Raw genomic sequence first — 27818 nt, 5'->3', positions numbered from 1 at the left:
CAGTGTGTGCATGGGCCCTCTCCCCACACTTCCCTCGAGGAACAGATGGCAATGCAAACAAAGGGAATAGTGCAACCAGGACATGCTCTGGCAAAAGTAGAACTATGGCAAGAACTAATTGTAGAAATTAAGACTCTTGGGATCATCGGACCTGCTCTGCTTGACTTCTGCTTCACTACTTACTGGAAATAACTGGTTTGCTTGAGGGAAAGAAGAAACCCAAAGCTGTGTGAGGCCTGACAATCCCTGGGCTGGCCTATCTTGAGAAGACTGGACGTGCACTGATCTGATTTAAAACTTGCCAGCCCAGTTAAGTAATGTCACAGCATATCAGGAGGAGGGAGGGTGGTGGGAAGATCCGTGGATGGAGGGAAACATTCTGGATCTGCAGTGGTGGCACAGTGAGAGATGGTCCCACGGCAGGTGCCTGGTTGTGGAAAAAGGGCACCTGCCCACAGCAGCAGAGGGGGAACGTTGTGGTGACCCGAGTTACACGTGCCCAGTACGTCTGTGTGGTAAACACAACTGCACATTAACGTGCTTCAAGAGATGCCAGGAATGAGGTTGCTGCATGATGGGTGCCAGGCGTGATAGACGGGATACATGGTGGTGTCAAAGGCAGCTCTTAAGTTCCGGCTTGTTAGACACAACAGGGCTGCTGTGGGACGATGCCCAGCCCCATGCCCCTGACGGGGCTGCGGGCTTGTGCCAGCAGTGCCAGCGCTGACATTCCTGCTCAGAACGGCTCCGCCTGAATGCACCAAACGGGGATGGGCGGCCGGGGCCGCGCTTCCCGGACTGGGTCAGTGGCACAGCGCCGGCTCTCCGCCCCGAGCGCCCCGAGCCGAGGCACCGCCCGCGAGGCGGCCCCGGCGCGGCCCGGCCGGATGTGAGCGCGGCGCCGCTTCCTGCGCTCGCAGTCCGCCCTCTCGCTCCCCGCCTTGGGTGGTGCCGCTGCCTCGTCCCTGCTCCAGGCTCAGGGCGGAGGCGGCCGCCGCTCCCTGCTCCGCTCAGCAACAGCCCCGATGCAGGCCATCAAGTGTGTGGTGGTGGGCGACGGGTAAGTCCGAGGGACCCTCGGCCGGGCCCGGCCCTGAGCTGCTTCGCCGGCCCGTGGGAGGTGTCGGGCCGCGGGGCGAGAGCGGCCCCCGGGCCCCGCCGCGGGGTGTGGGCGATCCCGGCGCGAGGCGCGGGCGCGGCCCGGCCGCCCTGAGGGAGCGGGGCTGCCCGGAGCCGGGGCCGGGACCGAGCCGTGGCCGGGGGCGGGTGGGTGGCGGCTGCGGCTTCCTGCTGCTGCTGCCGGGCGGGGAGGGAAGCGCGGGCACGGCGGGGCCGGGGAGCGGGGGTGTGCAGGGGTCGGCAGGCCGTGCGCGTCCCTGGGCTGGCCGGCCGAGCCTCGCGTCGCCCTGGGGCCGGTGCTCCAGGGCCGGGGCCGTGCCGGTGACCGAGTGCTTCGCGTTGGCGCGGGCAGAAGCGGGCGCTGTGAATGAACACGGTGTGCTGGGCTGTCCGGGCAGGCCGGGCCGCGTCCCTGGACTGCCACTGCTTGCTGGTGTTCTTTCATCACCGAAGTAGTCCAAGTGTATTAAAAAATTGCCATATTGTTAATTATATGAGAAAATTAATATTGATTTGAAATACCTTTTGTGAAAGTAACAAACTTACTACCTTTTAGAGTTTGATTTTTGACATCTGACTTTTGCGGTAAAACTGAATGAAATGGGCTGAACTCTATGCAGATCATAAATGCTTTTGGGCAGAAGCTGCTTTTTTGCCTGCAGACATCTGGTCTTGTTAGGCTCCTGTCTAAAGGAGACTGGTAGGCCCTTGAAATACAAATAGTTAATGATATACTTGTCCATAAAGAGCTGTTACACCTACAGTATCTTAATATGGTGTTGCTTATATGTGAAACAAGTTGGGAATGCTTTTTAGAATCGAGTTAACCTGTAAGTTTAGCAGTTGGATTCAGTGTGAGGAGTGCTGGAATTGAGGGAAGAGTTTGTGTGTTTGGTATTTTTGAATATTCTCCATGATACTATTCCCTTCAGCTCAGAGGGATTCTCTCTCTTACTGGATGTCAGAGCTCAGTGGAACATCACAGGCCAGCTGGAAAACAAGACTTGTCTTATGCAGTTTGAGGGGCTTTTTTTTTTCCTTTAGGAGAAACAAAAATCCCAGTGTAGGCTGAGCATAATTGGTGTCACAGCAAACTTCTGTAGATGACAGAGGAGTGAAGTGTATGTAAACGGACTCGCTACAGTGGTCTGTAATTTCACATGGTGCCTTAATCTTCAAGTTATTTGTGTGGGGTGGGGTTTGTTGATTTGTTTTTAATGATGTAGAATCCCTAAAAAGGCATCTAAGTATGGTTGAAAAATAAACCTTACAGTGTGACAAATTTGTTTTGACTTGCTATGTAAGATTTGGAGCCATATGAACATGAAAGTGGTATCTCGATAAATCATTTTCGTAGTAGTGTGGGCTGCTCTTTTGCTTCTACCAAATTTAAACCCAACAAAATGGCTTTTCTGCTGTATTTTGTTTTAATTCATCTGAACTCTGTATTTACAATGCTGTAAATAAATGGGATGCATCATGTTTGGGTGGGGAAAAGGTTCAGTCTACTTCCTCCTCTAGAACTGAGAACTCAGTACAGATGAACTGTATAATGTTCACTAATTCATTCAGCAAAACAGCTCTTTGGGTCATTTGCTTTGTAAACCATCCCTCTTCCCACAATTTTTGTTGTTCTTTGTCTTGGAAATGTAAGTGGTGTAGTTCTACCTGACTTTTGTACGTGTGTTAACAAAATATGGTAGTTTAATTTCTTTTCCTTCCTCCTTAGTTAGAAACAAATCTTTCTTAAAGATCTGTTCAGGTACTGTTGCTTAGTTTTGGTAGTTTTGTATAATTCTCTGTTCGCTGTTTAAAAAAAATATTTAACTATTTGTGTTTCTTTGTGCTGTTGCTGCTTCAAGAGCTCCAGCATTGCAGGCATTCTAGGAAACACCATGTTTGGCTGAGATAAGGCCAAAGTTTTAGTGTTCCTGTAAAACAATGCAGGTTAAGGATTTGCTTATGTACTATAAAACTTGGGTATTGTTTTATGTACCCTCCACAAAGATCTGCTAGGAACAAAATAAACAAAGCCGTAGAAGTACCTGTGGTTATTTTTTTAATTTGTTAATGAGTAGGCTGTTTCTCATACGTAACTCATGTTTTGTTCTTAGAGTTTTGACTAGTGTATGTTTAGGCAGCTAACTTGACTAGAAAAGTGTGGCATGTGTGCTAGTTTGGGCTAGCATATTTTCCCCTTGGTTTTTTTTACTTCACTGTGGGGATTGTTTGGGGGAAAATAAATGACAACTGTTGGTTGCTTTGAGCTGTCATGATAGAGAGCAGGAGGAATGTGCAGGACAGATGAAGAGCAGCCGCTGGAATAACTGCAGGAATTGCTGTTGATTGACACTTGAGAAAAAGCATTGGTGGAAGTTATTTTTAGCAGCTTTTGTTTTCACTCCAAAAAGGCAGCTATTAAGTGGTACAAAATCTCCAGCGATGTTGTGTAACATTAGGAGAAGTTCTGCATTTTGGAGAAATTTTCAATTACTGGATGCCATAGAAGTTGTCACACTTTGTGCTCTTCTGGAGGCATTTTTAAATTGTGGAAATACTGTAAGAGCAGTAATTCAGGAGCTCTTGTTTGGAATTCTGCTTAATCTGAGGCCTTGTCTACTAAAGCCGTGCTGTATTTGCTTTGATGGCTCGGTGAGAAAGGGAGGGCATAGGATAATCGGCTTCTTACTGAGTGTCGTGCAGTGTTTGTGTGAGGTGCTGAACACCTCGGGTCCCTCCCGTGCCATCTGGAGAGAGTGCAGTGACTTGAGATTTGGTAACTTGTGTTACTGAACGTTTCAAAGCTTTTTAAAAAGTACTAGTATTGTAAGTACTGAAGAGCATATTTGGGGGAGGGTGTGTCACTGTGAGTAACACAGCTTATCTGAGAGCCTATGCAGCTAAACCTACTACAGCAGCAGTACTGAACTCTTGATCTGAGGGTGGTACTAGGGAAATCTCAGCTACTCTTTAATGTCTGAGCAAAGACCTGGGCAGTTGTGCATCGTGTCTGCCAGAGAGGTAGTTCATGTGCATCAGAGAAAGGGAGAAAGGGTGCAAGCAAAGCCTTCTATGAAGGCTGCCATCTGCAGATAAAACATGGCTCCAAGCAGCTTACAGTGGGGAAATTTCATAAAACTTGTTAGCATAAATAAAGAGAAGGAATGTTTTGTTTCAGGAATTGATACATATGTGGTTATATAAATACGTTGATTCCTGGGTGCTGCTCAGAATCAAAAAGGGACTCAGTGCTGTCTTTTGTTAAGGTAGTTTTGTTAAGCGTTTAAAGCTGGATTTCTGTAGGCCATGTTTTTGATGACAGTCAAATGTTGCTAGTTTCATTTATGTAATAGTGGGTGGACAGAGCTGTGATTAAGTAGTTGCTAGAAATCTTATGACTAATCTTGGTGTTATTTTAGATTCTTAGTCTCAGCCTTTATGTACAAGGATTTAAACTTTGCCAAACAGTTGGAATTCTCTTTAGGGGAGTTGCTTTATTACAGAAATTAGAAGTCTAAAAAAGTTGATAAAGCACTTAGAGGATGTACTTTATAAAGGTAGGCATTAGTGTTTATTTTTAAGACTGGTGACCATAATGATCTGATTCGTGTGGCAGTGAGCCAAAAGGCAAGGAAGGCAGGAAACCTGGATGGAGCAAGTCTGAAATGAGGTTGTTGAACGTGTTTTTTCTTGTTTAAATGACTCTGGCTGATTGGTGCTGCAGAAACACACTACAGGCACTTCTAAGCTTGGAATGAAACCTCTCACCACCTTCCTGTGCTGTTTTGATTAGCCACAACAGACTCAGGAGTTTCAGTGCAAGGTGGGCAAAGGAGCCCGGATGCACAGAAAAGTTCTTGATTGGCTGCTGAAAATGTTGAGTTCAACATTAATTTGTTGGAAGCTCAAATTACCTGTAATGACTTTACTGGAAGCTGAAGCGTCAGCCCAAACAGGCTCCAGAAGCGTGAGAACGTGTCGTGTCTGCGCCTCGAGAGATTTCCCAAAGCATTTGGCTGCTGCTCCACTCGGGATCCTGAAGGTTTTCCTGCCTGTCCTTTGTGAGCTGGCCCAGCACAGCCAGCTCTGGTGTTGGGAGAGCAGCACATCCAAACTGATCTAACTCATCAGCAGGCAGCTAAAATAGCAAGTTGTCCTTATGGGGGAGGAATAACTTTCTTTAACTCCTTGTTCTGGCTTGTTAGAGTGTTAGTTCAGGAGCTAAGATGGGATCTCCTCTTTTGACAGCTGTTAAACAGGTATCTGCATGGTGAACTGCTCCTTGATTGTTTCCCACACAAGTTTTTTTGAAGGGTAAATCCATCTACTTTTGAGCACAAGTATATCACCAACCCTTTACAACAAGGGAATGTTCAGAGATTGTACTTAATGAGAACAGAATTAAATGCTTCCTTTCATGATGCTATTATAGCTTGGTAAAGAGTGCGTGCTGAAAGGAAAAAACCCTCAGACTGTGTGAGGAGCTGCTGTCTTAGAAGCAGGTGTGAAAAGCAGGGTGGAAAACTTCATGGTATGGTCAGAGTTGCAGCAGATAGGGTGGTATGGCAGGTACTGGCTCAGAAATGTAAAGCAAATTACAATTAAAAATGGGTGTGTGGGACAAAATCCCAGATAATTTTGCACGCTGAAGCGACTCTTCCATAGCACAGGCATTTCAGGTGATGTCAGAAGCTGCTATCAAATACCTTCTTGGGCTAATGCAGTGAGGAACTGCTTAAAGTTGAACGGAGAGACTTTAGAGATTGAGCTGTGACTTACGGATGTGACAAAGCTCAAATTCACTTGTGAAGGATTTAGTTCAGGAGGCTCATGAGTCAAACCTCATACTAATGGCACAGTCATACGTGTAGGTGCAGCAAGGTTTCAGAGTTACTGCTGACTGGTTGTGAGCAAATCGCTGTAGTGATAAAACATCTGCAAGACAATGCAGTTTTCCCTGCCCAGGAGCAGGAAGGAGGATCGGCAGGGTGTGAGGCTGTCTGGCAGCATCGATTTGGAGGAACAAGCTCACCGCTGGAATCTCTCACATACGGCGAGTGGGAAGCCTGCAAGGGAACCAGTCTGCAGTGTCACGGGCACTCTTTGCAGACACTATTTTAAAAAAGAAATAAGGCCCAATTTCAGGTTTTCCAACACTTTAATTGAAACTGCAACAAAAATTGAGTGCTGTCGTTAATCAAATGTTTGACTCCAGATAAGATGTGGGGAGGAGGGTGGAGAGTGAAGGAGCTGGCTGCCAGAGTTCTGAAGGAATCATGGAACAGAGCCTTGTCCTGACCCCATTTGAGGCTCTTGTGAATTAGATTGGTAGGAAGAGGTTTGGTGTCCAAGTTCTTCAATACTGGAATGTAATTTATCTATAAATCAGTTAATGAAATGTTTGAATAGTTGGTGAATGCATGTGGGGTGTCACTTTGCAATAGCAGTAAATAATGTGAGAGTTATCATTTGTATTCATTCCTTAAATACTCCAAAATAATGATATATTTAGAAATTATACTTTCCAAGCTTTCTTTAACTTCACTTATATGCAAGTATACAATTTTCTGGAAAAGAGAACAGTTTCGGAGTTGTGTAAGGGTATCTGGAAATACTTCTCAGTTTTTTTTAGTTTCAGAGAGTTGGAGTAAGGTGATCTTCCTGGGTATTCAGTCAGGTGACTAGGAGGTGTTAGCAGTCTAATTAATACCTGTGGGTTTGTTGGGGTTTTTGGGACTAAAAAATAACAAAATGTGGTAATCTATCACTTCACAAAATGGATGTTTATATTAGGTGTGTTTTCATTGCCAGTAATTTTAAGGCTGCAGTCTGTCAGCTGTTTTCCTGCACAGTAGTGACTGGAGACACTCAGTTGTCCTTGGGTGTCTGGATGTAATTAGTCTTCTTCCCCTAAAAGAAATGTTATTTCTTGTTATTCAAGATGAATGTGTTTTACATGTGAACTTTCTCTTTTTGCAGTGCTGTAGGTAAAACATGCCTACTCATCAGTTACACAACCAATGCATTTCCTGGAGAGTATATACCCACTGTGTAAGTACTTATAAAACCCAAAGAACTCATTTCTCTCAGCTTCTCTGTGCCTACTGCCATTCCAGATTCCTTAGCTGAATTGTTTGAATTGGCTGCAAGCACCCCTCAGGTGTGTGTACAGTTGGAGCTTTTACTGAAGCACAGTCACACCAGTGCCTGCTGATGGTCCCTTAGTTTTGGCCCTCTGTGCCTTCTAGGCCTGGCTGATTAGGGACTAACATTTGCTAACATTTTACCAGATGTTGTTCTCTTCCAAAATAGTGTGTACTGTCATTTATAATAAGCAGTCCTAAGGCTGAACAGCTTGTAAAACATCATATCACAGTCAGAAATAGTTGTCTTACATGGCTGGTGATTTTTTGTTTATTTGTTCCTTCCACTTTTTGTGCTATTGCCAATCCTGTGCTAAGCCAGCCACAGCTCTGTAGCTCCTCAGGCGAGACTGTGGAGACTCATTTATTCTGGTGCTTCCCTTTTTCTTTCACGCAAGGATTTGTCAGTATCAGTATTAGTGCAGTTCTCTTTTCCAGGGCCTGTTGGGGGGTGTTTTATACATGTGCAGCTTCTTTGCCCTCTTCTGATGTCTCTGTATTTTCATCTCGCTATGGCGCTCTCTGGAGTATTGAGTTTTTCAGATAAAATAAATTCTAGTAAGGTTTACAGACACTTTTGTTACCTGTCCAAGGCCTTGCTGCCTTAGTTACTCCTGTTTCTTTTCTTTGGTCTTAAATTCGAGTTTTTGCTTTACAGTTGTGTTCCCAGTGAACTTGGTTTAGCCTTAACCTTTGCACCCACAGCAGTGATGAGATAAAAACGATCCCTCCACTGGCCCCTAGTTATGAGCTTTGATATTTCATTGGAGGAGGTTTTGATTAGCAGGATTAATTAGCTTTTTTCTTACCTACTGTTGTCATTAAGGATTCCTTGGTTGTTGCTCCTGTATCTTCTGTTCTAAATCTCACAGCATGAGACAGATTAACTTGCTGAATGTCCCACTAAGACTGGAAAGTGCTTGCTAAGTACATCACCTGCTTTCCTGTGCTCACTGGGATTACCACTTCTTTGGAAGAGCCATGACAGGGATCACTTCTGCTCAGACTGGACCAAGTCTGTTGTGTATAATTTTTTATTCCATTACCCAATGCCACACTTGTTATTTAAAGAACAGCTTTACTGTCTCTGGGGAGCAGACAGGTGCAATGAAAACATTTCCTTCCCTAGTTTTCCCAGTTAGGACTCTGAGGCTGAAGTCCTTGGGTGCTTTATTTTACTGCAAGCTAATGCAGCTAACTCTCTTTGTTTTCAGTTTTGACAACTACTCTGCCAATGTAATGGTTGATGGAAAACCAGTCAACCTGGGTTTGTGGGACACAGCTGGTCAAGAGGATTATGACAGACTACGTCCACTCTCCTACCCGCAAACAGTAAGAGCTGCAGGGTGAAACCAGGAGCAGTTTTGCCTTATGTTGGACAGCCTTGTCTAAGATAAAGCAGTTTTCTTTTTGAACATGAGGCCAACACTGTCACACCTGGAGTTGTATTTATTAGTAACAGTGACCTTCTTTCATTTTATGTGCTGTAGCTGTAATTTATGATCTCTGAGGTGTGTAGAGTTGCAAAAAAGTTAAAATTTGTGTGCCCTGTGTATTTGTGTGCACTGGTACTTGTAGGGTTTTGTGTAGTTGCAGCCTCAGAATTGTCTAGAATGCTTGATTTAAAAGGGAAAAAAACCACCCCAAAACTAACCCAAAAAATCTTGGTGCACAGTCCCATCAGCTAGTCCATCGATTGTAAGGTTAGCATGCCTGCCAAAGGCAGGGTTTGTTTTTGGTTTTAGGCGATGTTTGGCTGCAACCTGACACTGTCACTGCTAAGCACTTGATACTGTTTAGTCTGTGTGAAGATGTTCTACATGTGAAAGAGGCAGCACTGAATGAAGAGATTATTGATATTGACAGAGGCTGCGGTGTCCCAGCTTTCCAATGTGCTTGAGCCCATGGTTATTTTATTGCTTGCTGTAGTTTGTGCTGTGACATCGATACAAATGCGCTTCTGTCTTCCCTGTGTGCAACTGGTGAAGTCCTGCCCGCATCCTGCATCTTTCCATGTTTGAGGAAAATGCTGAAGAGATCTGCTCTCTTCTTTCCAGTGTGACTTCAGCTACAGTCAATCTTTGCAGAGGTGGTTTTCTAATCTCTTTAGAGCCCTGACTTTTACCTGATGGAGCTGTGTTATAAGTAAAGAAAGGGTAATTTGCAGGTTTTTTTTGGCTCTTGTTGTTGACTGTCAAATATATGTTAAATGCGAGTAATGTAAAATGCAAAATTGTCCCACTTACTTGACAGCATAACTGCTCTCTTGAATAATGTGAATCTTATTTAAGGAACTCTGGTGCTATTTTTAGTAATCTGTCTTAATTCACAATTTCCCTTAAATTCACTGCTCTCTAACTTAGAGACATTAGGCTTCCCCATCAGTTATGATACACAAGATTGATACAAGTTTGCCAGTTGTGGGCAACTACAGTTGAAATGCCAGAAATACCTGTCTTTTCTAGGAGAGACTATGGAAAGCTGGTTTTCTCTAATACTTAGATATTTATAGGATACTTAAAACTTCAGCTTTGCTTAACATAAAAATGTTTTCAAAAAAGTGGAAAAAGATATGTTGAAAGATATTTAATAGGGATAGAATGCCTGTGACACAGAATGTCTGTGACAGAGGGACAGAATGCATGTGCATGTCTTCAGCCTGCTAAAGTAACCGTGGCTTTCTGGTAGACTGCAAAAGAATTCCGTGTCAATCTAAGCATCTAAGGGAAAAAGTGTCTCCTGTGCAAGCATGTATAACTGTTCAGTACAGGTTTAAGTACTTTCAGTTATTTGGATTGGTTTTTCACAGCAGAAGATTAAACAGGGTGGTAAGTCTTGAAATTCTTGTGAAGAAGTCTTCAGGTTTCGGACTTGTCCACTATCAAAGATTCATCATCCCCACAAAACTAACAAAAAGCACAGAGGAAGAGGACAGTGGTGCTGATGAAACCTGACTTTTTTTTAAGATCTGTGTTCAGCCTCCCTTTTCCTTCACTGTGGTGTTTAAAACTCACCCCTTGCATGTTCTCGTGGCCCTCCTTTCCCTATTAGTGCACCTGAACGATGTTTTGGGCAGGGTGAAAGCAGCGGGTGTTGGTTACTTGGGCAGTGTGTGTTGGGATCAGCCACCCAGCAGTTCAGTTGGTAACTTCACAGTGAAGGCTTGGCATTAATTGGTATTTTTTTCTCCTTACTTTTATTCCTAAAATATACAGGAATTTAGTATCTTCTCCTGAATGCATTTGAAATCTACTAATATTTCCAAATATTTGGGGAAGGAAAGAGTTGGGACAGAAAAGATGGTCACGTCTGTTTCCTCAGGAGAGCAAACCAAAGAGAAATTGTTGGTTGGGTGCTTTGCAGGAGAGGTTTGATCTTGCAGGTTTCCCCTGACAGTGCAGAACTGGTTTCTGGGGAAGGCTGGTGTCTGCTCTGGGTGCAGTTGGTTGTGCTGAATTACAGGGCAGCGTCTCTCTTAAGAAGAAAATCCTCCTTGAGAATGTCTGTGAGCACAAATTGCTGACTGAGAACATTTTCCCTTAAATCCATTTGAGGAGTAACTTTATCTCCTGCTGTTATTAGGTTGGAGGAACCAATGGTAAGAATATATCTTCCAGTCTGGCAGATCAACCTATTGCCGTATGTAAAACTTTAAATAAACTTCAGTTCCAAGTTCTGTCATCTTGTCTTGCCTATGATAGTGATAAATTGGCCCCTATTTTTTGAACAAATACTTTTCTTGGAACTATGAAATTGCTAGATTTGAGAACTCTGTTACCAAATTTCTTTATATGAGTTGCTAAGATTAAATATTTTCTTGAAAACAAATAGCTTTTCCTACTTAGTAAGATTGATAGTGTGCAAGACACCTGAGATCTTCCAGTATTTCCTTGTGGTTACACCAAATCTTTTGATCTCTGGAGCTAGTGAAGGAGAGAGTCTGCATCACGTGCAGCCTTGAGTCCCCACAAACCTGCAGAATTGGAAAACAGAAGTAGTGGCCATAGTATCACATTATTTGATGTTATTTCTTTCTTCTTCTGGGACGCTGCTATGGAAACCTGTTGGGTGATGCATGCAAGTGCTTAGCAGTGAGATGTCAGCTGCTGACCTAACAAAATGCCTTGAAATGCAGCACAATCAACTAACATTCTGCAATGCCTGATTCTCTAGCACGTTTGGTACCAGAATAAGTACAGATGCACAGGTAGGTTGGGGAAAGTTGGGCTTGTTTGGGAGACACTTCCCGAGTCTTGGGTCATACAGCAAGTTTACATCAACACAGACAGAGGAAATGAATGTTGGGGTTAATCTTGAATGCTTGCAGAATGGAGCATGTCACCTGTGAAACCTGAATTGTATCCTCCAGTTACCATAAACATGTGCTCTGAAATAGTTTTACCTGCCTTTACTTACAGTTTTTTGCCTTCAGTTGAAAAGCAAGATGTGCAAGATTCCATTTTTCTTTCTGCTTTCTTATTATTTAGAAAGGAAAGGGGGGAGCTTTGAGATTTTTAATGCCCTTCTCAATCCTCATTTGGTTACAGAGAAATTCTAAAATTTTTTTATACTGGCATTCAGTAGGAGTGAAGTTTTATAAGAAGTTCAGCAAGATTCTTCTGATTTGGGCATGAAAGTAGTAATTGTTGAAATTCTCATGTTTTCTTTGGCTTTTTTTATTTCATGGTGTATAGTCAGCCTTTGCAATTTAAGACTACTTTAGAGTTGTTTATTAATAGTTAACACTTTGCAACATCTTATGCTGGTGAGGTCAGTGAAGAAGAAATGACATTTAGAGAAAAAAACCGTGCAAGGCAGTGGTATTAGTGTCCTGGTTGCTGGCTACTGCAATAGCTGATTATAAATTTGACTGCAATCTATTTGTTGTTTGTTTTCCCCCCTTCTCTCTGGCTGCTTGTAGCTGCCTGGGAATGGATTTCCCTCTGGGAAAGCTGCCTTTGATTGTCACATGCAACCGTATTGCTGACCTTGCCTTTTGCAAGTGTGGTAGAGCTGGCAGTGTGATGGAGGTACTGCTGATATTGGCCTGTTCATGACATTTCTACAGTGGTTTCTCAGTTGGGCTGACTTCTGTCAACTTGTTTTGTAGGATGTCTTCTTAATCTGCTTTTCCCTTGTGAGCCCAGCTTCCTTTGAAAATGTCCGTGCTAAGGTAAGGATGTGCTGGTACCATTTTATTTCTGAATGTTCATCATCCTGTTCACTTCACAGCAGAGCTTGGAAAATGTTAGGTGCTTTTTTTTCCAATCGTTTTTCCCACAGGCCACGTGAAATGCAGTTTGGAAAAACAGAAATCCATTTGCCTAACTTGTGAGTCATGGAAGTTCAGAGCACATGACACACTTAAGTACGAATTGTTCCTTGATGCACTGATAACAGTAATTCAAGAGTGTTCAGCCAGCAAGGTGCTGAGATCACAAACGGGAGCTTTCCTTTTAGTACAGTTTGAAATAAAAAGAGTTTACAAACAAATGCCTGTAAACACTGGGTTGACAGCCCTTGTTCCTTGCATCAGCCATCCTTCTGCACGTGCTCTGTGACTGTTGGGAGTGTTCCATGTCCTCAGACAACTCAGCTGCACAAGGAGGCATCTCCATGGGCAAGGGGGGCTCAGGGCTCTTCTGGTGTGTGAGGAAAATACAGCCCTTAATGGGCTACATTTTTTAATTGTGTGGAAACAGCTGCTGGCTTCACTAATGGTGATGTGCCCTTTTCTAATCCTGCCCTGATGGGATCTTGGTGCTCCCGTCTCCTCCGACTGACCGAAAGTGAAGGACTGGGAGCCTTCAGGTGAGGTGTTCCAGGGCCTTCAGGGAACTCTGCCCCCACACAAGAGACACCATTATTTATTTGTCTTTTTCAGTGGTACCCTGAGGTGCGGCACCACTGTCCCAACACCCCCATCATCCTCGTGGGCACCAAACTCGATCTCCGGGATGACAAGGACACGATTGAAAAGCTGAAGGAGAAGAAGCTGACTCCCATCACCTACCCACAGGGCCTTGCCATGGCAAAAGAGATCGGTATGAGGCAGTGGGGTTGTTGTTGGCTGTGTTTGTGGAAGACCTTGTACCTTAACTAAATAAAATGCCTGGCTTTTGTTGTGGAGCCAGCTGGGAGCAGTGCTGCTGGAGCTGTGGGAAGCTGCTCTGTAACTGTGTCTCTGCTTCCCCCAGGCGCAGTGAAATATCTCGAATGCTCAGCACTTACGCAGCGAGGCCTCAAGACAGTGTTTGATGAAGCCATCCGAGCAGTGCTGTGCCCCCCTCCTGTAAAGAAGAGGAAGAGAAAATGTCTGCTGCTGTAAACGTCACCCTCCCCCACCCCATCAACCCTGTGCTTTGCTCAAACAATGGAGCATTCACATGCCAATTTTTTCTGTTATAAATTAGTTCTCTTCCATCAATTCTTGAACCAATTGACAATTTCATGGTTTCGTTTAAAGTATGATCCTTACCTTGCATTCTTCTAAGAGAAAAACTGAAACTCCTGAAAAGACACACCTATGTAAAGCCTTATTTTTAAAATCCTCTTCTTGCTCAATTAAGTGTTGCCAAACTATCTGCTGAACTAAGTCGCATTGTTGTGCTACAAACACTAAGCACTAAACTGTTTTTTAAAGATTCTTCTTGAAAATGACTCTAATTTCTGGTAGGAAATGCAAAATCTTTCTAGTTTTTCACAGTAAGTAACAGTACCAGGGAATTAGCAGAACACTGCGCTCTAATGTGTTTTATCCTGACCTGTTTTCCCAGCGCAGCCGTTGCCTGGTGGTGCACCCAGCACCCACCTCTGGCAATGACTGACACCCGAGTCACAGTGTAAATGCTTTATCGTTGGTAAGGGCTTGGTTGCAATCTAGTTCTTGCTGCTGTGATTGAAAAAATAACTATTCTTACTGAAGTGTATCTAGTCCTTTTGACAGCATTGTATTGTGATGAATAAATGGAATATTGGGTTGGATCAAGAGATAGTGCCAGACAGTATTTTGACACTGTACAGCTGACTTACACTACACTGCCAGAGTAGCTCAGCAACCATTTTCCCAGAGGTGCAGTAGTGGAGAGAGGTTGGTGTTCATGGGTAAATTCCTCTGAATTTCAAGTAGGGCATTCATGTAGGTACAATTCTGAATCAGTCATTCCCACTTTTATGTAGTAGATGCTTTTCTTGTAGACTCTCTTCTTACTGAGCAATATAACTTGTATTTTAAAACTTTCTGATAGAAATTGGCTTTTTTTTTCTTTTTTTTTTTTTTAGAGTAGAATGTTTAAGCATATCCTCCTTATTTTCCTGTTGTTTCTGACCCAGTAAGTTATGCTTTCTGAGGAGCTTTTAGTCTATTAACTAGGTGTAAAAATCATGTGAAGCAGCTTTACACATTTTAGTAATTTTTATATTTTAAACCTCTGTTACTGACAAACCTTCTTAAATATCACTATTTGCAAGATCCCCCCACTGTAACGTGACTAATGCAGCCAAGTGTTCTTTCTGTCACTCCATGTGCAGCATCGATTGCGTAACGGTAACTTGGGTCTGTGAGGTTCTGTAATTAGTGCTAATGTTCTGTACCTTCTAAACTGGCAGGAATATGATGTTGAACTACACCCTTTCAACCACTAAAGCAAAATTTAAAAATAAAAGTTGCAAAATTGTGAAGTTTTTACATTGATCTTTTGCTAATGCAATTGGCAGTATGTTTTGCATGTATGACTTAATAAATCCTTGAATCACAAGTGTGGTAATGTTTGAGTTTCTGAGCAAGTGTCTCGTTCTTGTGCCACTCTGAGCTCACATTCTTGTTCCATGCCAGCAGCGCTGTGTGCCTGTGTCTCCTCAGGGACAGTGTGCAAACCCCAGGCTGGCAGTGGTGCTCTGAGAGCCCAAATTAAACACAGCACTTGGCAACAGCTCTGCAGAGGCCTTGCCCTGTCAGTGCAGTTGTTAGAGCTCCTGCAGTGGGTTAAAGCTGCTGGCAGCAGGGGCCAGGTTCTCTATTCCACTCCCCTCTATGCAAAGAGAAGTGCTTTTCCTCTGAACCTCTTACAGTTTGTGCTTAAATGCCCCAGATTCCAGGCTCTGCGTGTTGGCTCCTCTCCTCCAGAGCCCCTGCACCCAAGGCTGGTGCCCTGGGCCCCTGCAGTCCCTGCCTCGTTGCTCTGACAGCCAGCACTGGTCCCTGTCATTGCACAGGAGCCAAGGTTTTATTGTGCATTTAATTTTGTCTCCATACTGAGTATCACAGCAAGAGCATCCACACAGTTAATTCTCAACCACATCATATTTTACTTACATAGTTTTTTTTAAATAAATGCTGCTGAGCCTTAAAAAGAAAAAAAATTAAAATAGTTACACACTAGAAACAAGGAATCCACTTTTTAAAAATCAGTACAACTGGTTACACATTCTTGGCATAATTGGAGTGGTGCTCAGTAGCTGGAGCTGGTGACCAACATGATGCCATGGCCTGAACAATATTTTTTTTCTTCTCATTAAGTAGTTTTAGTTTCAAATCAATAAAAGCAGTGATGTAGATCAACAAATACAAAAGACAGGTAGATTAAAGAATATTGCACATGTATATCCAAGCAGCATTTAACCACAACACACCCTCCCCCCCCAACCCCGGGATCCCAGCACAATCTGTAAGAAAAAATAGTGCAATCACTGAGCTGTGCCTGCTGCAGCCCGGCCCGGGCTGGGCTCACTCTGCCCTGCAGCCCTGAGCTGCCCCACAGCTCTGCCACGGCCCAGGCACCCAGGAGGGGACCTGGAAGCAGCAGTGGAGTTGCAGGTAAGGTCTGCCCCGCCCCCCTCACACATTCACTTTGGTCAAGCGTTCAGCTGCTGCGCCAGCGTACACAGGCTCAGCTGGAGCTTCTCACCCTCATCCGTTCTGGAAAAGCCCAGCCTTCAGCACAGAGACAGAATCTGTGCTTTCACCAGCACAACATTCCCCGAGGTCGCTGCACAGGCAAGGGCATTAAGACCCTTGTTCATTTTATGCAATGTGAGCAAAGTACTGAAATCCACTTAGGCATGAAAGTGGAAATGTGTCCTGAATACCTGAAACCTGCAAAAAAGCCCCCCAGGTTGTCCTTGAGCTGTGGTTATACTGCACTGGGGTTGTAGTCTCGTGTTTGACAAGACAGACACGATCCATGTTCCTGAGACAAACTGTTCAGAGCTTTCAGCACAACATCTGGCATGTGGTCTGTGATCATCTTGGGACTTATTAAAATGCTGCTGAAGACAGTTTCGTTTGACCATCTTGCTGTGTATTTAATATCTGAAGAACACAACCTAGGAAAAAACCACACCATAAATACAATAGCTGTGTCAGAACTGGAACAGGCAACCTGGACACTCTGGACATTGCTCAGGGAGGAACTGGAACCCTCTCACAGCAGCAGGTGAGCTCCCAGAGGTGCAGGTCTGCCCTTCAGCAAACAGCTGGAATTGCTGCCATGAAGTGTCCCTGAGGGCAGAACTGCACCAAATTACACTGTGCATTAACAGGGAAAGAAACCACCAAAGATTCAAATAATCTTGCTCCCAAAAACACAGAATACAGCCTGGGCAAGGAGGGGGAGGGGGCTAAACACTGCACATTCACGTGGTTAATGTCAAATTTAGGGAATAAGTCACAGTGGTATCAACAGGAGACGAGGCAATACATTCAGTGCTGCAGACAGGCTGCACCATTCTGAATTAAATCCCAAATACATGATGGGTGCTCTTGTGTGCTAGTCCAACTTAAAAAACCCCCCATGATTAACTGCTGTGCTGTGGAGTAAGATAGAAAAGAAATTAGCTCAATAGAAGAGCAGCCATCGAGAAAACCTGCCAGGTCAGAGGTGTTCAAGTATCTAACTTGCAAAACCAATATCAAAATTGCTAGAAATTAAAGATGTGAAGCTTAAACAAAATACTGATCTACTGAATGGGAGGAAAAAAGTGAATTTCTTCTCCAATACTTTTCTCTCCTCTCTGTAAGACACAATTTCTCTTTTCTTCTATAAGATAGTCTTGTGCAAGTTAGAAATGCTCTTATTTCTCTTTCAGAACACAACGAGAGGATATCATGGCCTGCCTGCTGGTTTATGGGCTGTTTTAGGTTCCTTTGTCTAAAATCACCCAACATCAACAAAAAAAACACACAAAAAACCCCTGAACATGACACTGCCCCAACAAAACCACAATCCTCACTCTTTCAGCAGTTTCAGCTTTCTGGTGTCTTTGTCTCAGCTTCCTGCATCCACAGAAAAGCAGCAAATGACAGGAAAATCTACAGGCTCTGTGGGCACACACTGGATACTGGGGCAGCTACAGCTCTCCAGCCTGGCTGGGTCAGTGTTACAGGCAGTATTGCACCTCCTTCTGATCACCAGCACTCATGTGACTGCTCAGTAACGAGGTATTTTGTTACCACTTCACCACTACCAGGACACACTGCAGATCTGCAGACTCAGGCAGAAACTGCAGCCTGGCAAAGCTGAACTTGCCAGTCTTAGTGTTTAAGGTCCTCACTTCAGCAGCTGCCATAAATGGGCAGGATAAGGCATAAAGAGGAACAGTGTCCAGGACTTGCAGCAAAACCAAAAGAAGCCAGGAGGCACAGAATAGAGACTGAAAGCTGGGTAATGTGCAGTAACCAGAACTGGGTACTGGAGATGCAGGTAAGTCACAGAGCTGGAAACGTGTACTTTGAAAGGGAGAAGGAGCTGTAAGTAGACTTTAGAGAGACAGGAGAGTGGAATTCATTATTCCACTTACCTCCTAGAGCTGCATTCTTCAACAATGTGGATAATCTTCCCAGGCAGATACAGATGAGGATACTGAGGGGGTGAATTCAAGCGCGATTCCTCCTCAAGGGCGTTGTATGAAGGCGACCGATGAACCATTAAACTCTCCTCAGCCAGAAGGGGCTGGGTCAGGGCATCCTGGTTCCTTCCATCCAGCTCTGTTGGGAAGTCATCAGGATCTCCTCCAAACACCTCGTACCAACACCCCCGCAGCAAAATCTGGTACTGATATCAGAGAGGAGAACAGTCCAACTGAAGTCTGGCATCTCTTCAAGTAACTTACTCTAAAAATTACTTCATGCACATGCTCCCCAAACTTTGTTTGATAATTATCTCCCTGCTGAGTTTTCCCCACAGTAACATTCATATCAACAGTATGGATCCCAAGCCTCCAGTAATACCACAGAAAACATTACCATCTTTACCAGCTGAATTACTCCATGTGGATTCTGCTCTGCAGGTTTAAGTTTTCTTGCACCTTCTAACTGTCCATTATCTTATCCTGTATTTATGACATCACACAGACCCTCTGCACATCCTGGAAATCTTGTGGGTATGGCAGATTCAAATTCAGATGTTCAAAAATGGCAGTTCTGAATCTTTAAGCCACACCTCTATACCTGCAGTACCATCCTGCCTGACATCACACTGATCCAGCACTTTCAAAACTGTGTTTCCCACTAACAGTAAAAAGAGGTAAAGAATTAACACTGTAACAGAGAAATATTTGCTTTCCAAATGAATTCTGACAGTAATATTTAAGTAAAATCATTAATTTGCTTACCTACTCGTACTAGAGTATTAAAGTAAGTAATCTTACTGACTTCTCATAATTTTAGCCATTTGGGGTTTTTTTTCCCATTTTTGTTTTTTAATAGTTTCCTTTTATCAGCAAAACTAGCAAACAGATAATTTCAGGTGTTTGATGGTGTAAACTGGTATATCTGGAGTCTTCCTGAATCCTAATCTCCAACAATACAACTTTACAGGATAGGAGACTAACACAAATGTCACTGAATTAACCACAAACCATTTTGTTCTGAAACACAATTGTAACTCTCAGCTTTAAGATCAAAAATACACACAACCAGCAGTGACTGCATTAAATCTGGGGCTTAACCCAGGTAACAATTCCACAATTTTAACCAGGAACTGCACTTAGTTACCTTGGGTCTGTTGCAGTTTGCCACAATTCTCACTATTCTTCTCTTTAAATCCTCCATGTTGGGCATACTTAACCTGTTTAAACACACAGAACAAAGTAAAGCAAAGCCTTCTATTGTCTGCTATCAAACACATCTCCAAATATCAATTTAAAAGTATTTTCATCTCACCTTGCAACAAGGTCTTTTCCAACAATGACTGAAACAATGAAGTGCTTAGTATAATCTGCAAGTGATTTGCTAAAAATAAATAAAGAAAAAAGAAAAAAGACACTTTAGATGCACTAAAGAGATAAGCAGAGTTTAGTTTTAGGATGATCACTATCTGTCAGTAAAAATGCAAGCATGTGGCAGCAGCATTTGCAGTCAGTGCCTCAGTGGGCATTCAGACCGCCTTGCTGAAGGCACAGAGTAACTTCAGTGCTGACTGTAAGGGTGTGGGGATGTCCACCAGGCCACAGCAGACAAGTCAGGTGAGCGTTTTTCTGGAACGTTTAAACTCTCATTTCACTGCCTGACAGAATTCCCTGGATGTATTTCATTCTGTAATGTTCTGCCAAGGACTCGACTGTAATTCCAGACGGAGCAAATTAATTTGAGTGGAGAACATAGAAACTCCTCCCATAGTCAGGCCACAGCTACAACCTAACACACCTGGCAGCTGCCTTGAAGACTTTTACAGCTTAGACACAGAGCCAAGCAACAGAAGTCTCTCACCTTAAGAGCCCTCCTGGGGGAGAGAAGGCGTAACACCTCAGTGTGGGGAAGGAGTTCCTGAGCATGACGGCCAGGATAGATGCTGTCCCACCACCCAAACTGTGACCAACTATCACAAGTTTATATTCCTACAGACAGAGAGACAAACTTAGACAGACACAGAAAAAGCTGTGGGTAATTTTTCTGACAAATCAAATTATTTGGGAGGTAACTTACTGGGGCAATTGTGAAAGCCTGGTTTAAAATTCCATCATTTATTAGTTTTCGATAGATGTAATTTGCAGCCTGAGTTATTCCCTACAAGAGAGCAGTTCAGGTTAGAAGGGTGTATCTAATCTGAGGTGTGACACATGTATAGTTCAAATACAACACCATCACAGAAAACCCTCCTTTTTGCAAAGCTGGTCTTCTCTTTAACATCCTCCTGACAGAGGTCTGGTTATAACCAAGAGGTCTGTTGGTGTTGTTATGTATGGGTTAAAAAGGTTTTGGGCTATTTCGTAAGGACATTAAGTCTGATAAGAGGATTAAAAATTCTACCTTGCAGTGCCAGAGGCAGTATTTGATGCACCAAACACTGAAATAATTTGTGCAATCCATCCGACAAGGAGAACATTCTTCTGTTTAACTAAGGACCCCAGGTGTTTATAGCTTGCTACTGCTGAGCTGATCTACAAACAGCCACAGGCTGCACACACCTTATGCACAAACCCATTCTCCAGAACTTCCTCCAGTGTCAGGTCTTCGCAGTCTGCTGACAGATCAGTGAGAATGTCCTGCAAACAAAGCTTTGCTCAGCCCTCCCTGCAGGGCTGTGTGGCTCATAGGTTGTGCTCTGCTGCTCACTCCTGCCACAGGGACATCAGCTGTGGGAGCAGCACAACACATCCCACCACACACCACCACCCCAGCAAACACAGCAACCACAGCTCCAAGCCTGGCTATTTCCAACTGCAGACACCCCATTGTGGATGCACTCCACCCACAGTGACCTGGAATTACCACTGCCTGTCCTCCACTCTCACTTCCAGTAGCACAGGGAATATCACCCATCCAAGGGTTTATTACTTAAACCTGCAAGACTCTTACCTGTGAGTTATTTTTACATGTGCCAGAGTAACACAATTTCCTCTAGGTACTGGGAGTTCACTCATTTCTATAAAGCTAATTATTGATATCAGATGGATGATACCTCAAAAGACAAGGTTCCTCTCACAGCAACCACAATAGCTTCTTTTTTGTGATCCAAAGCAACAAAAAATGGAATCTCATAGATCTGGAGGAGAAGAATGTAATCAGTAAAGACACCAACTTTTTGTAAGGGCAAGCACTTGTTCTCACCTTCTGAAAGCTCTTACTGAGCTCCATATTGTACTACGGAAAGAAGCAGAATTGGTCTCTTATCTGGTTAGTCTAAGTGCCTTTTTTCAATACTGAGACAGACTTATATCAATGGTTTTGTGGCTGTTCCATTAGAATAGAAAAGAAATCCGAACTGAATTGTTTTCATCTGGCTTTGCATCCTGCACTTCATAAATGCTGAAGGCAAACTAGACCCTTCACCCCTTGCTTTCCCTGAATTAATCACAACATCTTGCTGAATGCCTGTCCAGGTTGTTTACCTTGTTATGAAAACTGATATGAATGAAGTCTCTGTACTGCAGTCCTGTTATGTTTAGGATGGATCCAAAGTGAAAGTTATGACGATCACTGCCCATTATATCAGAATCTGTTGGTCTATTTCTGCAACTAACAAACACAGAAGAGAAAAACTTTCATTTTCCAATTTTTTAAGTTTCCTTTCAAAGAATCAAACTCAGTTAAATTTGCAGAAGGCCTTCTGCCAGGAACCAAAAGTACTTTCTTTTTGCAGTAGCACAAGTAGTCTGATACAAGATGTTACCTCTGCCTTGTTACAGGAGCACTGGCAGAGCAAACAGTGCAGTAAGAAAGAATTCTTAAGATTAAAAGCCACTGAGAGAAAATACAAATGAGGAAAAAGGAAATTCAAACAAAAATCTGCACATAAATCTTATGTTTTATCCACAGTATTATGTGGTAATTTTTTTCAGTAGATTATATTGAATATTTCATGTTAGTAATTATGAAAATCGTTCTTACAGTCACAAATATCAATGGTCACATACAGCAATCATACATAGCAATATGCAAAATGACATACTGACTATAAACATTTTTGATTAAAGGGGCCAATAGAAACAAAAAGGAGGCTGGAGGGACAGGAAACTTTAGCTAAGTCCTTAAGACAGGCAAAACTGTTGATAGATTTTTATTTCTATATGTACGTCTGTGCCCAAAAGGCACCTAGAAAAGGCCTCATTTTAAAATATGTTTCATTTAATTAGAATTCCTCCTTTGTCATTTTGCTAAATGATTTTTTTATCTCAATCACAAACTTTTCTCATTAAAAAACCCCCAATCTTTGAGAGTAGTTAGAGGTTTGAGGGTGGAAAGACACTGGAATTTTCTCTGAATTTGTGAAAGAGAATTCTACCAGTCAAGCTCATGTACTCCCAAGAGTGATACAGTTAAATGCAACAAAAATACTGCTATTGCAACTGTTTTATTTCTGCTATGACTAGTTAAATAGAAGGCAGCTGTGTGTTTTTAAGCTCTTGGGTCAAACCTACCAGTCACCATTGAGCTTACAGAGTGCAGTATACGGGTTGGTGTATACGTAGTAGGGCCAGCCATAAGCAGCTGCAGCAAACAGCATGTAGTGAGCAGCATTCTCCAGCTCAACATCCAAATCATCAGTCTGGAAGCACATAGGGGAAGAAAAGGAAGCAGAGAGAGGGAGGAAGGCGTGTTAGGCAGCCTCAGAATAAAACTGAACACAGGCTAGTGAAAATCAAGGCACGATGGAATACACACTACCCAAAAGGAAAACCTCAAGATCTAAGAGGAACTAAAAATAGCCACTTGTATTTCAGGAAAAAGTCTGTGTTTATTTATGTAGCTACAGAGCTCAAGGATCTTGTAAAGCTCTCATTGAATCAGTTTCTTCCAATACTGATACACTGATAAGCTCGATGCTGAAAGCAACATTCACTCCAAATATGTTACCTAAGGATGTCCAGGGGAAGGCTAAAGAGTCTGCAGCAGATCTCTCTGGTACAGACTTTTAAAGCACGACCCCATCACACTGGCTGGATTCAAAAGCAAGTTGACAGAGATGCACTGGTTGAAGTAAAACTATATACATCTATGAAACACAGGCCAAAAGGAGGGGAAAAAAATTACAAAGGCACTTTTCCACTGAAGACCAGCAAAAATCAGTTAGCAAACTAACCCACCCCCTGCAAGCATTTTAAAAGATGCTATTTCTGCTTCTTACCCTGTCTGGGTATTTGCAGCAGACAAAGAGCCCACAATACATACTAGAAGACTATCTTCTCAGTTCTATGCAAAAGGCACCAAATACTATATTCTCCTTCTGTTCCCTTTCTCTCCCAACTGTTCAACAATGATCAAATGTCCTAAATGGTTCCTTTTTTGCACTGAAGAATTCCCATTCAGATATAAGTTCTACTCATGCAAAGGCAGAAAAATGTTTGACTATAAACTCACCAAGTTGTTTTCTCTGCATTTATTAATACCTTACACTGTTACAAATTTTTATTGCAGTGTTTAATTTAGTTAAAAGAATAAACAAAACCAAGAAAACCCTCTACAGAAAGAAGTGCATTTCAATTTGCTCTGGCACCATTTCCTACAATAATTACACCAGAGGCTGCACCAACCCTATCTTACCACAAGAGACGATGGAGAATGACACAGGACTTCTTCAGGCTCCTTGGGGCAATTTTCCATTTTATCTTGCTCTTGATGGAGCAGAATCAAACCAGCTGCTATATCACTTGGCACCAGATCAGTGTCCTGCACAAAGACATGGAAGACTGTGTAAAACCACCCCAGAGCTCAACACTGCAGAGCTCTCTGGGAACACAAGCGAGGCGCTCCCTCTTACTGAGAAGTAGTTGCGGAAGAGCTCGGCGATGCTGGTGAAGGCCACCCGGTGGTCGTCGTCCTGCACGATGCAGCAGCACAGCAGCCGGATCCTCTTCTCCCACACCCTGGTGGCAGAGCTCTTCACGTTGTACAGCAGCTGCCCCGACTGGCTGCTCTCCAGGTTGCGGCTCACACCGTCGGGCAGATAGAACGTCTTCTTCCCCCCGAGGGGGTCAAAGACAATGACAACTCCAACGATGGTGAAGACGATGATAATCCAGCTGCCAGACAGGAGGGAGTGGGATAACTGATCTGTGAAACCAGACACTTCTGGCAAGTGTGCAAGAAATCCCAACAACAGATCTTGACAGGCAGAAAACGCAGCTGGGTATGGAATTCTGTATGGAGACCTCTGCTGCTGTCCTGAGGGTGCAGCTCTTGGCACTGGGCTTGCAATACTCTGGGCACCAGAACAAGGCTGTCAGTTCAGTTCACATAGGGCACCAGACCTGGAATCCCAGCCCTGTGCTTTGGAAGCAGCAGCCCAGAGGTGTGACAGCTTCATTTTTCAACACCAGCTAAGTGACCTTGTTACTATCCCCTTCACATTTATCCAGTTTTCTACACTCCCATTGTCCCTCTTACCCTTTCTGATCTTCACCTCCTTTCCTTCTCTGCAGGACATGCTCTCTCTCCCAAGGCAAGCAGATTTTTTAGGGAAGGAGACCATTTTCCTTCTCACATACACTACCAAGCTCAGATTTGTGGGAAAGCACCTTTACCTTGCAATAACTGTCCCAATGACGCCATTTATCACAGTCTTCTCACACTGCACACTGTTGTCTGACACCCACACAGCTCCTACAACAGCCCAGATGAATTCAGGGAAGTAGAGAAGGAGGCGAGTATAAAGTATTTTGGGAAGTGATTTTCTTGGGCCTGGATTAGAAATTGTTCCTGAAATTAGAGAGAGAATTTAAAACAAGAACCACTCATGAATGCACCTCAAGAACATAAAATCCTATCTGGAAACATGAACTTTCTGGGCTTTACAGAAAGTAAGAAACAACTGAAACGATCAAGTTCTTTCATACTAATGGAAAGCTATCACTGAAGCAAAGAAAAACAACAATGGGTTTATAGCTGTGATTCTTAGAATTTACTAAAACCCAAACCAACTCTAGTCAGAGACAATTCTGCACTGAACTTGGGGCAGCAGTGCTGTGCCCAGCATAAGCCAAAGCTGCATCCAGGAGCAACGGCTCACCTACAGCTCCTCATAACACTTGGGGCCCTTTATTATTCTATTTAGCTTTTAGTTGGTTGAATATTTAATTTTCAGATGCTATTTTGCTGGGCTATTATGAAGTTTTGTTAATGGAGTTACTAAATAATAGGAGAACAAAAGTAGGACCATTACCAGGACAAATACTTCTCAGGCTATTCTCTGCTTTGTTAATTTACTAACAAGCTCTTAGTTTTAGCACTCTCAGGCAATAAAAAGGGAGTAACTTTTGGCCAACTCATCTCCTTAAACCAGTTTGCTGATCCCAAGGTACACCTGAGCGGGGTGTGCGTGCTCAGGTGTAGACAGGCAATTTATAAAGGCTGCTGAACAAAAACAACTTTGGAAACTTTTTTCCAATTACACAGCTGTGGTTCACACCCAGTGATCAAACTGTTTCAGAAGCCCTCGATCCAGAGGTTGCTTTTTCCCATTCCCAGGTCGCAGCCTGTCCTGTAGCAGCGTGGTTGCTTACACAGACACAATCAGATGGAACTGCAGTTCCTCTAAACAACTTTTCCTTTCTCAGCACCACCTAGGGTGTGGAGACTCCAGCCAGGTTCCCTGCTGGCATCACCAACTGCCAGCACAGCACAAGGGCTGGTGCAAGACCCAGCACACCCAAACCCACACATTACAACCAGAGTCCAACACACCTCACCTTTTATTTTCTTAGAAATTTATTCAGCTTCAGAATTCTTCCATCTCTTAGTTACAACGGCCTTTACAACACAATAGCTGTACTTTCATGCCGAACAAGGGTCTTTTATTACTGCTATTTACAGTTACCTCTCTCACCTCTGCAGCTTTGGTTAGAGCCTGGTGCTGACAACACCAAGGATATGGGTTTGACCCCTGGATGGGCCATTCACCTAAGAGATGGACTCAGTGATCCTTGTGGGTCCCTTCCAACCCAGAATATTCTGGGAAACTTGGATATAAACAGCACAGTCTGCCTGATCTTACTTCCCCTCCTCTGAAAACTCTAGGAAAACCAGTGGTCAGATTCAAGGCCACGATTATCATCCACACTTCTGCTCTGTCATTTTCTCTTCATGCACTCTTAAAATTGCTTAAATTGAAAGAAGTATAAATACTTATTTACAGAAGCATAAATACTTATTTTCATTGTGTCATGAGAACCAATATATTAGAAACTGTGGAGTCTCATCTGTTACTCCAGAGACCACACACATTTTTCAAACTAATCCTCTTAACATTACTTCGATGATCAGGTGCTTCACCAGAAAAAAGCTTCCCTAGCAATTTTAACCCAAAATGAACCATTTCTACAAATGATTAGAAGTTGCACTGGGATCCTTACTTCTGTTCAGCCATTCAGTTCAAGCTGTGGGTCCTGCTCTATTTAACAGTACTCACTGTCAGTTTTATTATGACATTTATACAATTCACTTTTCTGTGTGTTTTTCCCCAAGCAGCCCGCTGCAGCTAAGGGACTTTTACAAGACATGACTAAACCTGCCCATGCAAGGCAGAACTAACGTGATAGTTCATATGATTCTGGATGCATTTCCCTAAATTCCTGTCAGAGAGGTGGAGCAATGTTTCATCAGCGGTCATGCAGAGAGAGTTTTCAGGATGCTCTGATGGCAATGAACCATTAGCTCCACTAAGATGTTGTGTCTATTTATTATGTTAGATTCCAGACTAATAAAGATAATACTATTAAAGCAAATATGTTAATGCTGATGGGAGTTTTTCAAGTCTGACTACCATCAAAACATTTCAACTTTTGGTGGCTTTTAATGTCAGCTCCGGATTAAAACCACGTATCTATTACAATTCTAGTAGATAAACACAAAATATCATTATCAACTATTTACCTTGCATACTGATGTATACAAGAGCAGATAACGCACATATTATGGAAGCCAGAAGAATGAGGAGGCCGAGCAGGTAGCTGTGCAGCAATCCTCCCCCAGGACAGTTAAATTGCCCCTTGTGAACCGTGTAAAGGACAAGAATCCCAATCCACCTGCCGGGACGTGAGATAACAAGAGTTATAGCCGGAAGGGGGACGCGCCTGCTGCCAAGTGATCACCTGATAGGTAGCGCTCGTCGTAAGGAAAGCATTGCACAAAGATTAACAGCAAGGGACCTGTTACATAAGGGAAGTGTCAGAATGAAACCACTACACGAGCACTCAGCAGGAATTACAATTCAGTGGAGCCACGGGCTCCGAGCGTGGTGCTACTCCCTCCCTCCGAGCCCAAAGCACCGCGGCTGGCGGACACAAAGCAGTCCCGGTATTAATTACGAAACCACACGAGCGCTACTCGGAGATGCAGCACAGCGGGTGCGGGCGGCCCGGAGCGCTCCGGCAGCGCGGGCACCGCACCGCACCGCGGGGGATGCGCCACGGCCGGACACCGCCCGGGCCGCGGGCACCGCTCACCCCGCCGGGAAGCGGCCGGGCCGGCGGGCAGCGGCCCCGGGGCGCGCCTTACCACACCAGCCTGACGAACAGCTCGAAGGCCCCCGGGAGCACGAAGTCGTCGCTGCCGATGGCCCAGCGCCGGCCGAACACTACGAGCCCCGGCATCCTGCGGGTCCCGCCGCCGCCGCCGCTCCC

At 43.8% G+C, this 27818-nt stretch overlaps 2 protein-coding genes across 3 annotated transcripts; one reads left to right on the top strand and one right to left on the bottom strand.

Annotated features, from left to right (window-relative positions):
* The first annotated feature begins 871 nt into the window (after window positions 1–871).
* Window positions 872–15019, top strand: RAC1 (Rac family small GTPase 1). 2 transcript variants are annotated; one of them, XM_042037769.1, is made up of 7 exons: window positions 872–1060; window positions 7099–7170; window positions 8477–8594; window positions 10845–10901; window positions 12373–12435; window positions 13147–13306; window positions 13460–15019. In XM_042037769.1, the coding sequence occupies exons 1-7, from the start codon at window positions 1026–1028 to the stop codon at window positions 13588–13590; spliced, it is 636 nt and encodes a 211-aa protein (XP_041893703.1). In that variant the 5' UTR covers window positions 872–1025; the 3' UTR covers window positions 13591–15019. The 2 variants fall into 2 exon arrangements, with proteins under 2 accessions (XP_041893703.1, XP_041893704.1); XM_042037770.1 differs by lacking the exon at window positions 10845–10901.
* Window positions 14491–27812, bottom strand: DAGLB (diacylglycerol lipase beta). The gene is made up of 15 exons (XM_042037768.1): window positions 27694–27812; window positions 27070–27221; window positions 24723–24897; window positions 23960–24221; window positions 23743–23868; window positions 22620–22747; window positions 21591–21717; window positions 21161–21244; window positions 20667–20744; window positions 20185–20265; window positions 19969–20096; window positions 19423–19491; window positions 19255–19327; window positions 18060–18313; window positions 14491–16586 (listed from the first exon to the last, which is right to left on the bottom strand). Exons 1-15 carry the CDS (start codon window positions 27786–27788, stop codon window positions 16394–16396), a joined length of 2025 nt encoding a protein of 674 aa, XP_041893702.1. The 5' UTR covers window positions 27789–27812; the 3' UTR covers window positions 14491–16393.
* Window positions 27813–27818: the final 6 nt, after the last annotated feature.

This window comes from Corvus kubaryi, unplaced genomic scaffold, assembly GCF_017639235.1.
Source record: "Corvus kubaryi isolate FWS band 111438036 unplaced genomic scaffold, C.kubaryi_AGA036_p1.0 37387, whole genome shotgun sequence".
NCBI classification, from domain to species: Eukaryota; Metazoa; Chordata; class Aves; order Passeriformes; family Corvidae; genus Corvus; species Corvus kubaryi.
Note: the sequence above shows the minus strand (reverse complement) of the source record. Positions and strands in the feature narration are given on the sequence as shown.